General features: G+C 51.1%; 1 protein-coding gene across 1 annotated transcript; it reads left to right on the top strand.

Annotated features, from left to right (window-relative positions):
* Positions 1–4150: 4150 nt before the first annotated feature.
* Positions 4151–12951, top strand: LOC100901028 (uncharacterized). The gene is made up of 3 exons (XM_003743585.1): positions 4151–4999; positions 8301–8463; positions 11579–12951. Exons 1-3 carry the CDS (start codon positions 4151–4153, stop codon positions 12949–12951), a joined length of 2385 nt encoding a protein of 794 aa, XP_003743633.1.
* Positions 12952–13328: the final 377 nt, after the last annotated feature.

Genomic DNA, 13328 nt, shown 5'->3' with positions numbered 1-13328 from the left:
GATTTCAATCGGCAGACCAGACGACAATAATTGAGGCGCACTCACCAAACGAGCGCGAATGGTCTGATCCGGGATCATCACTCGAAGGCCAGGACTTTCTTATGATTCCCGAAGCTGAGCCAGTGACCGGAGCTCCCGCGTGAGAAAGATCGGTTTGGGAACTCGCGCCCACCGATTTGAATTTTTCGTCAGATGATGTATGATCTCAGCGACGGCGTCCCCTGCGGTGTTCTCAGGCATTCACTCGTCAAAGTCAGCCAACCAGTCGTTCGGTCAGTCACAGTGCGTGCACAAATCTTTCTGAGAGGGTGGGAGCCGGTGAATCCTTTGGAATATCATGTCTTCAGCCGATTGTTTCCAGTTCGATGCCCTCCGAAATCGCAAACTCCTCCGTCTTTTTCTGCGACTCTCTAGCCCATCCCCAATATTATTCCTTTTTTCGGGACGCTGGAGGTAAATGAATTGTGATGCTGCCCTCTATGGAAATTTCGTGCACGGACGTTTTCTGGGTGTTCGCCATAGTTGACGCAAAACGAGTTTACACTTCGCAGCCACACCCGCGCGAGGCATATTCTGATAAGAGCCGGTGTGTACCGTCAACGAGTGAAGAAACATGAACGGTGGATTCATGAGCTTCACTTTTATGGCCTCGCATCCTAGACAGAGCAAATGCTAAGGACGATATATTCTGGCCTGTTTCTGGGAGTTTTGTTATTTGACGACGACAATCCTCAATTTTTCGGTGAGCGATGACTCCGAGCTGTCAGATAATGATGACAATATTAATTGCACCTGTGGCTGCCGGCGATAGCTCGTCATGATCGGCGCCAAGTCTGTGGGGTCCTTTGTCGATCGAAGTATTTCAGAAATTTATCAATTCACCCGAGTCTCACGCTAAGAAGCTAGGATCGAGGACGAGCGTGTTGCCTCAAAAAACGATCAAGCACCGGTTCACGAAGGCGCGCGCACCGTACGCCCCTCTTTCTGTTTTCCTTTCCTTCCGATGAGTGCCGTCACCGCCGTTGCTAGACTACGTCGGCTCTCCCACGCGATTGCCCGCTGCGGTTAATTCCACTCTTCCCGACTGACGTCGGCCCCTTTCCATGGTCTTAAAGTCAATGCCGCGCGGTGGACTACCCAATTGAACCGTTAGCTGATCGTCAACGGATACCCTTGCGAGAGTGAATGCGTAAACGACTTCGTGCGAGTGAATGGGAATGTCCGGGTGGTTCTAGTGCTCTCGGATGAACCAAGTGCACCTAGTGCGAATAACTCTGCTCTCTGGAGGTGAGCCGCCGGGAAAGTCATTGGAGTTAACTCTGAGGTAAATTCCGAAGTTGGTTCTCGGTTATTTTGTCAGAAGATAGAGGAGATGGAACATCATCAGGGTCGTGAGAAAATGATTCATTAGTGAGCATGAGTATCTCGAGACCATCGCTCCATTTAAAGGACGGTCGGATCGGGGATTTAGTGGAAACGATAATTTCTGGAAATTCGCCGATCTACTGACGATTCCATTATCGTCGGCAGCCGGAGGGACTTCATGCATTTATATGCTCGGCGATGGATAAAATCGATCGCTCCGCTCTCGGATCATCATAGGCAAGTTACTCCGCGGGGTTAGTCGAGCCCGTCCCCCGTAATGACCAATCGACTAATGAGACAAGAGGCTGCCTTTTCCATTTTCTGTCGAGCCAATAATTGATTATCCGTGATAAAAAACAATAGCTGAAACCTATCGGAAGCGACCGCCCTTAATTTTTCCCCGCGCCGTCGAAAACGATGCGAGAGACTTGTTTTTGTCCCGATCTGTCCCTGAAACTTCCCGGCTAGCTTGCGCGTTTTCTAGCTTGATTCTCTGCTTCCTGTACGGTACCCCACCCGCGAATTCTCGCCGTCTTCTCCGCCGCAGACAAGGCAGACTGAGTTGCTGGCAGCGGGCATTGTTATCTGTATGCCGAAGGTTCTGGGCAGGGCATCGGCACGAAGGTCCCATAGTGGTCCACAGCGATAAATTCAAACTCATTACTTACAAAATAAGTTCACCGTTGTCAGAGAGAATACCAGAATTTATCTCGCGCACGCGCGCTGAGCAAATCTGCGTCAACCATCCGACCGATCGACAGAAGCAGCGGCGATAGATTGGAGACGTCATTATGAAGTGATCCATTTTTTCTTTCATAATTCTCTTCTTCTCTTCCCAATAATTGCAGTCGTCAAAAGAGGTTGGATCACGCTCGTGCTTGTCACGAAATGGCTATTTCAATTTTTTTATCCCGACTGGCATTTCTCTTCTTTTCGCTCGACATTCTCTCGTTTTTCATTGACTCGGTATCGATCGTTCTCGATATGGATTTCGCATGGTTTTCTGATAATGCTGATGAATCGCAGTCAATTACGAGACTGCCCTCGTCTGGGCCCGCCGACTGCCTAGGACAGAACGACTCGGGAAAGCTAACCGCACATTTCGACGAATGAGCGCAAGTTTCTCGGTTGGAGAAAGATGCGAAGACCCTTTCTCTTCGTGATTAGTTCCGAATTAGCCGAGAATTATCAACGATGATTCTTTGCATATTTCATTCGGAAATCTCTGCAGGCTCGGGAGAGAACGTTTTCGACGCGAAATTTCGACGACTCACGAGCGTCGACGAGAAGGGGGTCGGTCTTCCTCGAGCGCTGCATTTGGGAGGTGAAATGAGCATCATGCAATCGAACCTATTATGGAAGTCAAGTCAACGACGGGGAGGCAAATATGTGCAGCTGACTCATTGATCAATACGAAAAAAAGGAAAAGTGAATGAATACAGAGGGCCGGAACTCATTCGGTGCATCTGATGGCTTCGCTTCTTGTCATGGACGGTTTCTGAAAACCGAAATGGCCGCATTTTGAGCAGCGAGGCCAATCCGTCTTCTTTTTTTCGGCGGCTTGATCAAGTCGATCAGACGCAACCAGCAAAAAGAAATCAGAACAGAAAAGTCCGACGAACAAATCAAAGAGTTCGAAATCCTATTGTCTGATATGAGCGAGCTGAGCGAAGGACTCCCTCATTTGAAAATGTCACCTATTCTGCGCGGCTATAAAATGTGTCAGGACCTTTCGTTCGGTATCAAGCTCGATCGGCATACTGTCCTTTGACCGAAACTGGCTCCGGATTCGACTATCCAACGGGTACGACCAAAGAAGTCTGCGCTCCATCTCTATCGATCTCCATCATCGGGGGACGGCCGACCAAAGCCGATGTAATTCCAGAGGCTCGTGGTTGCGGCTGGAGCTCGAGTGCGGCGGTCGACCGAGTTGTCATCCTGCAGAGCGAAATGCATGACATCTCTGCATTTCACGTCCATCCTCACTTTAATCTGAAGTGATCTCCCACGCGATGTTTCAGTGGATGTGACGCCCACAAATGACTGGCCACTGACCACCGCAAGTTTGTTGCTCCAGTGGAACATTCTTTGCGCCGCAATGCTCCCAGAACTCGCTCGGAATAGTGCAAGTTCCGTACATGGATACCGGAGCGAATTCGTGTTACGATGCAGTTTCCGAGCAATAAGGATCCACCCATAGTTCTGAGAGACAGTTCTCAGGGATCTCGGGTGCCTATAATGACGTGTGCGACATCTGTCTCTCTGATATCTTCGACAATATGATCCATCGCAAGAGCGATTGATTCTTATCGGGTCGCAGTCTTGACTGGAAGCGAACCATTCAGCCAGAGCAGGGCTGCCTTACGATGCACATCGGCTTTCCGAAACTGCAGCGGCTGAGAGACCTCACCCGAAAAGACCACTCGCCCCTCTGATCACCCCTGAGGCTGTGCTTCCGATCTATCGCAAGCGCGACTGAATCAGGTGCCAGATGAGTGAATAAAGGTGCTCTTGAACATATTCGCGAGTGACTCGGTAAATTTGTTGTGAAACTCTTGAATCTTGTAGGTAATCATAATGTGCATGGAAGGAAATCAAATCGAGCGGGCATATCACTCCTTCTCATCGCAATCGATTCGCCGGTCTGATTTTGAGACTCCGAAAGACAGTTTCTCTGGAATCTCTGGTCACGTGGCACCGGTGCGACGGGTCTCCCCAGCTGAGCTCCAGATTCTTAGTCAAGTTCCTCTTGTCTTTTCAGATAATTCCGATTTCCAGCGGCCAGATGTTGTGGCTACCGTGTTTGGTTGTCCTCATAGCGACGGCCCATGCTCAAGCCAATTGCCCCTGGTCGCGGGACCTCACCGACTTGGACACGGATTGCGTTTGTTCCTACAACACCCACCAGAAACTATCCATACAATGCTCCCCGGTGAACTTCACGCGGCTTCTGAAGGCGCTAAACTCCGCTCAAAACGTCCCCATCGACTTGTTGTTCATAGACAACACGACCGTGTCTCAACTCCCGGATGGGATCTTCAGCCGACTCAACATCCAATCTCTTCAATTCTCACGAGCGAAGGTCAGGAATATTTCGGACAAGGCATTCATCGGTCTTGAACGAAGCCTAACAACCTTGAATTTGGCCAACAACGAACTCACCGAGATCCCGATCAGAGCCATCCAGAGATTGACATCCCTCAAGAATCTCGATTTGTCCACGAACAAAATAGCTGAGGTTCCTGCTGATGCTTTTGTGAATCTTCCACTGAGCACCCTGAGACTAGCTGACAACCAGGTCAGCATCGCTCCGGACGCTTTCAATGGACTGGAAGGCACTCTCAAGAACCTCAATCTGAAGAACACCGGACAAGATGTGATTCCTAAGGCTGTCACACGTCTCTTGACGCTGACTTTCCTGGATCTCGCTCAGAACAAAATCGGTCAAATCGAACCTGGTCAGCTCGCCACCATGAACACGTTGACGGCATTGAATCTCGAGCGTAACCGCATTTTGAGAATCGATGCCGACTCATTCCGTGGAATAAACGACACGTTGTCTTCGCTCTCTCTCCTGAACAATCTCCTGGTGGAGTTCCCTGCGGAGGCCATGCGGACGCTCACGGAACTTCGGGTGAGTAGCCAACGTTAGTCCTTTGGTTTTCATGCGTTGTTATCCAGACTTACATATATAATTGGTAATTCGGAATCTTTTGAGAGACAGAGTTGAATCTCCCCCTCCTTCCCCCCCGTTGATTTACCCGCTCGTCGCGAAAGATGTTATCGTCGACGTTGACTACTGATTTCGAAACACTGGCTTTTCTCCCGAAGATCGCGAGCTAGTGCTGGTGACAATGTCCACACGGCACCACCTTGGACTGCATATTTCAAAAGATGGAAACCATACCGAACCATTAGCGGTTGGTGTGCGAGTTGGCTGCTCGAGTTTTGCAATCATCTCTAGCTTCTGTGGGATATTGGGTGTCAATATTGGCGGCCACTTGTGGGAACGAGCGAGTATCTGCGGAGCCGGAGCCAGGGCCGCAAGAGTAATCAAGAACAACAATGTTCAATTGCGAGCATCTCTCAGTCGACCTTCGACGCCGAACCTGAGGCCGCAAAGATGGCAGCGGAGAAATCGAAAGCGTGCTAGGCTCGATGGCGATCCACGAGGTATCTGAGCGAGTTTCACGTCACTCAATTGGATGCAAAACACTCATTAATGTCACCGGAGGTACACAGAATAATGAGTAGACTAAGATTAATGAGCGTCGAATTTCAACTAATGATGGACGCCAGCCGACCGGTTTTTTTCGGCTCTTTGTGGAAATTAAGTCGAGGCCGGCTCCGCGACTGCCTCCGATTTCTTCTGCCCGAAATGTTCCATGAAATATGAGTTTTTGCCGGGGTTTCCGGTGACACGCTCCTCTCGATAATGGCACGAGTGCTCGTGGATCACGGATTCGCTCTCGGGAGTGCTTGTGGAACGAGAGCGAGGAAACACAAAAGTTCTCTGACAAATTAGTCACCCCTTGACCCTTTTCATTGCTCTTTGGGATTTTTGCGTGGGCCGAACACGAAGTCGCTGTCCTAGTCTATTGTGGTTACTCCCGGCATCTTGTCTTTTCCGTTTTGGATTGGACTTTCGGAGAAATCGAAAGCAAGAGTATTGAGAAGAAAAGATCGAAGGCACCGAGCAGATGAATGCGAGCCGAATCGGGGTGCGTTCAGCTCGCATAGTTGACGCTCTGCATTTTAGAAACTCGCACTGATGCCTAATCAGAATTCCGATGTTGAGCGTGTTTTTCTGAGTCCCTCTGGTTTCCTTCCGGGAGGCGGGTCTAATTTAAGCATTCAAGCTGATGAGAATCAAGCAGAAAACACAATCTGCTCCATTTTTGTCGACTAGGAAAAAGCACAAGATTCCGAATCGGCGCTAGCTTTGTTGCGTTTCTGCGCGGTGTTGGTTCCGTGAGTTTCCGAACGATCGTCGAGTTTGCACCAAGTCGAGCTGGCGAGCCGATGGATCACGAGACTCACTAAGTTGAAGAGCCTGCCGAAACGGAATGGGACGCAAAGCGCTTGGGAAGAATCGCTCATTCGTTCCACGGGAAATGTTGTTTGTCGTCATTAAGATGCGTGGGATTCGCGCGCGGGAAAACTCAGCCAGCGCGTCCCCAGCAGCATTCCTTTTTCATGTTCCATTGCTTTCCAAGAGTATCGCACAGCGTCATGGACTGATCTCAGCAGTTTCGATTGAAGACCACCCGTCTCAATTATCAGCGCAGTCTGGCGGAAGAAAGTCCTTCCGTGAATCGGAATCGAAATCGAAACCATTCGTTCTATCAGAATGCGTGACGCTCTCTTTATGTCCCATCTAACAATCCGCCGAGAGCTCGAAGAGTAGTCGCTCTCGGGTCATCATGATGCTGAAGAGCGCATCAGCTCGAGGGTCGGAGCAGGTATGGGTCGCTCAGAGCTCCGTTCGCTCCGCGAGGGGTCCATTAATTGAGCTGGAGGACGACAACGGAAGGGGAGCGACATTCCTTTCTAGTCAAGGATCAGATACCTATTATGTGAAACTCCGCGTGGGGGCAGCTCCTTCTACCGGGATCGAAACTTAGTTCCGGGGCATCGCGTGCTACTACCTCCACGATAGCCCTCGCTCCGAGCGAGCCATAGCTCTCGTCCAGATGCTCGGGAAGCCACAATTGTTGAACAATTTTTCGAGCTGGTCGCTGAATTACGGTGATCGCCATCGGTTAGCTTATCGGGGGATATTCCCATGACGTGGCTTGGGGGAGGCTCATTGTGTGCGCCTGCGCGTCTGTGACTCTGTCTGACTTTGGCGTGCGTTTGTTTCTGTTCAAACAAAGGGAAGATGGAAACGGAAGCTTCGCTTGTGGGCGGCGCTGTCTTAGTGAATTGTGGAAGCGAGAGACAATTGCTTTTTTTTCCCGTCAAAGGGACGACTTTCCGAGAGATGGAACTGATTTGTGTGGTTGGGCTAACCCACCGGCTGTGGGTCCCCTGATTGACTCACTGTCTGTTCATCCGTCTGACCGTCCGATTGTCAGTCCCCCCACCTGGTTGTTTGAGTGTCCGGCGGAGGAATGTTCGCTCTTCCAAAAGACGACCCGCGAATGGAATCTCCATCTTATGACTTGCACAATCCGGGCTAGATCCGACGATACAGCTCTGGATTCGGTAACGAGGCAAACGGGCAGGCTCACCGTCGCAAGCGCTCGCCGCATGTCGATCATGTGTATGGGTACCACACCTTTGGTGACCGTGGCGGTGGTGACCGAGCTTTCCCCGGCCGATGCCGCTTCAGGTGGATTTGCCAATTTTCGACAGGTAGCAATATCCCATCTCCGTTGTATCCGGCCGAGCTCGCTGTGTGATGTAACATCTATTCATAAACCAATTTATCTGACCAGCCCGATGGGGTGTCTGATCCCCGCTGGGTGCCTGAATATCCACACCCTTCAGCGTTCATCGATGAGCTTCTGTGCTTCATGCTTCGGGATCTGCTCCTTTTCCCAGTCGTAGATGTTTAATTTCTCACCACAGAGGCTTGGTAGCGGGAGCCGAATAAAAACTTGGCTTTGACGAATGAAGGACAGAGCGTGTCTGTCCGACAACGGTCCGCAGCGGCTGGACAGCCTGCCTAGGGGATCAACGCTAACGTCAATTCAGCAGACGCGAGGACTTTGTCTTTGATTTTTTTCTAGAATTGAAGTTCCGTCGTGGTCGAAGTTCTCGATTTGCGCGTCAGTGATTTCCATAGTGTGTTGACATACGAAGGCTGGGCGAATACTAAGAAGCACATACCACACTCGGTCGGATGAAATCGTACGGAATAGCGTCCTTGATTCGAGTCGCTCTGGATGCTGCTTCAGACTCAATAACATGGATGGAATTCCCCCTCCCAGGTTTTGGATCTTGGTTTCAACGGAATCCGTTACATTCCCGAAAAGGCTTTCTCGACGAATCCGTTGCTGACGCTTCTTGCTCTGGACGGCAACCCAATGTCATCGATCCCGATCGAACCATTCCAGCATCTGAAGTCCACTCTGCGAGGCTTGAGTATAGGCGGTAAGTTCGTTTGTCTCAAGTTCCTTTTAGTCCATTACTTGAAATCCATTCTTCCGAGCAACTCTGATGTGCATAGCTAGACGTGTACCTACTCCGCTCAATACGGCGCCCCCTCGCTTTGCATCCAGCGCGAATTTTTCACCCACAGGAGGAAAAGTGTCTTTATTTCACGCTGGAGTCGAGTCGGCCGCCCCCGCAGAATGCATTGTGTTCTGTCAGAAGGAGCTTTTGCTGTTGCCCTTATTGTGGCCCTTTGTTCCGAGCTTTTTCACCGTTCCGAGATACCTCGGATTAAGTTAGGTATTCAATGCCGCGGAAGCAGACGAGGAGTGGTCGCTGGCTGACGAGCACCGTCAGTCTATCTGCGGCGAGTAGTCCGTCGGCGCCTCTTCTTCTTTCTAGTGGCTGAGAGAGTGGATCTCACTGATGTGATCAAATAATGGAATTAGCCATTCTTGTTCTGTGCCAGCCGAGCAGCACTGACAACAGAGGCAACATGGCGTGGACCTCTTCAAAATGTTGCACGCTTGGGAACTAGTCTACATCATGAATCGGCTCGTGTTCCAGCGGGGCTTCTTCTCTTCGGCGGAGGGTTTCGTCTTTACGGCTCTCGCTCGGCAGAGTATCGAGAAAAAAGTATTTCTTCTGGGAGCGCAAGCTTGTTTCTGACCGAGGGGATAACGGTGAAGAGAGAAAGAAACATTCCCCGATTCTCGTGAGTGATTGATACAACGATTATCTAGGCGTGTCAGATGGGTTCTGCGCGAAGTATGAAAATCGTGTGTCGACACTTCTGGAAAGCCTTTCGACCGCACTGTTGGGGGAAACGAGCGGCGCCGAGCGAGCGGATGCATGGAGCGGCACGACTTGTGGACGACCCAACAGACTGGCTGTATGGATCGTGTCCGGCGTCGCCTGAATGCTTCTGGGGTCAGCACGTCGGAATAGATCGCTTTCTCTTTCGGTTGACCCGACGACATTCTCGAGATAGCAAACTAAACAGCGAGCTTAACACTAGGGCTAGACAAGCGAGCGTCGGAGAAACCTGAAGGAAGCCGCCAAGTGACCGCGAGGGTTCACGATACAGGAAGACATCTCGAATGTCTCGGATGATTATCCTCAAACTGTTTGACGAGGGATCATGCAGACGAGCCGAGATCGAAGAGAAGCGGGTCAGCTCGAACGGAACGCTAGCATGTACCGAAACCGCCTCGCAGCAGCGCGGCCTTGTCGCCCACTTGATCGCATTACGTTGGGCTGGGGTTCAAGACCACTGTTCAATGTTCCCTTCGACCATCCGCCGTCGGCATTGCCTGTCATTGCATGTACTGAGCGACCGGGCGGTGAAACGAGCGCGAACACATGAGCGGGCGGATGAACAGTCAGACGAGCTGAAAAATGGGTGGCTGGGATACGGACCAATATCGTGGTCGGAACGGGCTGCGATGCAACGGATTCTCGCCCAGCTCTCAAGCGTACTGCTGAGCTTGTTGTTCCTTATCTTCAAGCCAGGCATATCTGATTCGCCCGATTCACTGGCCAGTCGTACGGTGAAACAAATGACCGAGCAGATGCGCGAGCACTTGACTGGGGAGATTGATAACGGCCGTCGGTACGAACTCCCCCACATCGACAGAAAGCGCTGGCATCTCCTTTGACCACTCCTGCGGGTCAGAAGGTCACGCGGAAGTATCCGCTTCTGCCGCCGCAATCAAGTAGGGCTCCGTAAAAATGACTCAACGAGGAAAACTAATTAACGGTTCATCAAGTGTTCCTGCTCTCGTGAACCGCCCCCGACGGAAGGGTTGTTGTCGGCTGAGACCCACTACAATATGGTCTGTTATAAACCCTTGGATCAATCCCTCGCCTGTACGATCGGAACGTCGGCGTCGCGCGGTGAGACGGTCGGAAGGTCTAACCGTGGACCCTAAGGGCAATCGGTCGCTCTCCCTCATAATGGGGCTACGGAGCTTGATCGCAACGATTGGATTTGAGCACATTCCGCGGATATGCGTGATTATTGACATTCAGTATGGACTGCGCATTACCAAAATACATCTTGAGATGAGATCGTGACCGTTTGAATTAGCTGTTGATGATGTGTCAGTGAATCAGCCGGATGCGATGTGGCGTCCATTCCACGCACAAACTTCGGCTACTTGTCGGGCTGTGTTTCTGCGACTGAGGAAAGTTCCCCGTTCTTAGAGCCCCTTTTTCCCAGCTCACATCGGCGGAAGACGTGTTCCGACTGACATTAGCCTACTTAGAATACAAATGTCACGTCGCGTCGGCTTCTTTTGAACATGTCATCCTACGTTTTCGCTCTTGGTGGCAGATTGATCCGATCGTCGAGAACGATTGCAATCAACCCCTCTGATTTCAAGAAGAAGGAGACACCCATCAGAAAGTCACCCGTGACGGGACCCGGAGATTCGAATTGATGCCAAGCCTACTTGAATTAGACAAGAGGAAAGACGCATGCGAGCAACACCCTTGCAAACTACTTCCTGTGAGAAAGAATGAATGTGTGCATTTGTGCGCTTGCCCAGTCGCTGCCGGACAGAAAAATGCACCGGCAGGCGACGAGTTACTACACAACAGACTGACCTCTGAATAACCCCTGGAACCTACCAACAATGAGCCATTCTCGGAAGATCATGTTTTTAGAAATCTATGGCGCCAACAACATGAAACCATCATCGTCGTTATGATCCGACGTCCACACACGACGTTGGATTGATGAAGCGGCAACAGTGTCTGAGCGCCGCCTATTGGAATTCGCTCGTTCACGTCAAACGACTCGATTTGAATCACTTTCCGGAGCGGGGTTCCTCAAGTGGGCTGACCTCTGGCAAAGTTCCTGGGCACTGTCGTTCAGTGAGTCTTGCGGCGGCGGTGGCGGCATCGTCATCAGCTGAGCGATTATTACGCATCCGCTGCACCGCGAAAGCCGAACCCTCAGAACGTAGGAAGTCTCGGGCTGAGACAGCGCTCATCCGCTAAATGCGGGGGGAATCCCATGGAAATGGGGAGGAATGCTTTCATGAACGTTCGAAGCCCACCCTCAGCCGAAGCTTCGCGGGATCTCTAAAACTTATCTTTCCTCATTTTTCAGGACCGTACCTCGAATGCGATTGTCGGATTCGCTGGATCGCCGAATGGATTCGCTCCACCGACCTGCAGGTCACGAGCAGGGAAAGGACTCCCCAGTACTGCGGGAAACCGGAGCACCTGAAGAGGAAACAGTTCGGTCAGATCGAGCTCTCTGATTTCGTATGCGACGGTCCCGTGTCGACAACCACCGTTGTATCGCCACAATCGACGTCTGCGACATCGACCTCTACGACGACGACTACAACCACCACGACGCAAGCCCCGGCGGCTCAGTTCGAAGGCAATGACTTGTCCTCAAGCTCCACGGTCCAATCTATCGACACGACGGAGCAGCTACCGCAACGAGGAACGAAGTTTGCACCGAGAACGCGACCGGCTTCGAACAGCCGGGGAGTAAAAACTAACATTTCCCAACCTCCACCGGCGACATCGAAGCAAATCGCAAAGCCAATTGTGAAGAATCTCATGGCTCTCCGAAAAGACTCGTCAATCAAACTCGAATGGAGTGTCGATCCTTCGAACTCTCAAGGCTTCCAAATTCTCTACAGAATATTCGGAGATCGGTTGTACCGCAAGGGACCCGCTCTGGGACCCGATCAACGCGGGTACCTTCTGCAAAACTTGCCGTCGGGCGATTGCATCGTCGTCTGCGTTATCACGATCCAAGAAGCAAACGATCTGACTGTGGACAATGTTCCGATGAATCAATGCCGGGAGCTCAAGAGCGAACGCTACGGCATCGCGAGCCTAGACAAAGTGATCATCATCGCATCGGCGATCCTCTCGGCAGTTATCATAATCGGAGTCTGCGCTATCCTATGCTGCATGCGACGAAAACACAAAAAGCAAGACAGCCTCATGAAACAGCGCATCTCCACCGGAGTCGTACCCGTTCTCAAGCCGGACATGAACGAGTGGGAAACGATGAGCGTGTATTCATCGAGGAGTATTCCGCGAGCGCGAATGTATCATCTCGACGGTCAGACGAACTCGAGCTATATCGACGATGCTCGCTCCCACGTATCGCACTCGTATATCCCGAACGGCTACGGCACCAAACCGCGAGGTCCCACGGCTGAACGTGCGTTCTCGCAGATGTCGCAGCACAACAGTCGTCTTTACAAATCGAATGGTAACCTGTCAACGATGGCGAACGACTTACGGAAATCGCAGCAATCACTTTCCGCCGTGTCCGCGGCCTATGTCAATTCACCGAAGAAACACAAGCGGAGCAACTCCCATGGTCGACTCACCAGCGCGAGCAGTACTCATTCGCTCACCGAGTACGACTCAGACTGGAACGGTCGATCGGAAAACAACTGGAAGGACAATGAGGTAGATATTTACGTGGGTCACAATCACAGGTACCGTTAGGGACGTTTCGAGCTGGTCAGCTGCTAAATTTAAGTTATGTTTATATGAGATGCGATGACATGCCGACGCAACCCATCTTGTAGATGCAAGCGTTTCTTGTTAGGCGGCCTTAGGTAGAAATGATGGAAATCTTCAAGAAGAAAATCACTGATCCGTAACGACGCCGACCCGACGGAATCGTCCCGTAGCAAGCTCTTTCAGGGTGCTACGGACATAGATTTGGGAATTCACTCATCCATTGAGGTGCATCTGGAGGGAGAACAAGAAGCTATGTACGATAAGGAATTACATTCAATTATCGCTGGATGCAATGTGCCATGGCCTAGAAATGTCATCCATCATCCACTGCTCATCGCGAATCAGAGATAGTAAGCATT

The sequence above is a fragment of the Galendromus occidentalis genome, unplaced genomic scaffold, assembly GCF_000255335.2.
Source record: "Galendromus occidentalis unplaced genomic scaffold, Mocc_1.1 scf7180000077448, whole genome shotgun sequence".
Lineage (NCBI taxonomy): Eukaryota > Metazoa > Arthropoda > Arachnida > Mesostigmata > Phytoseiidae > Galendromus > Galendromus occidentalis.
Note: the sequence above shows the minus strand (reverse complement) of the source record. Positions and strands in the feature narration are given on the sequence as shown.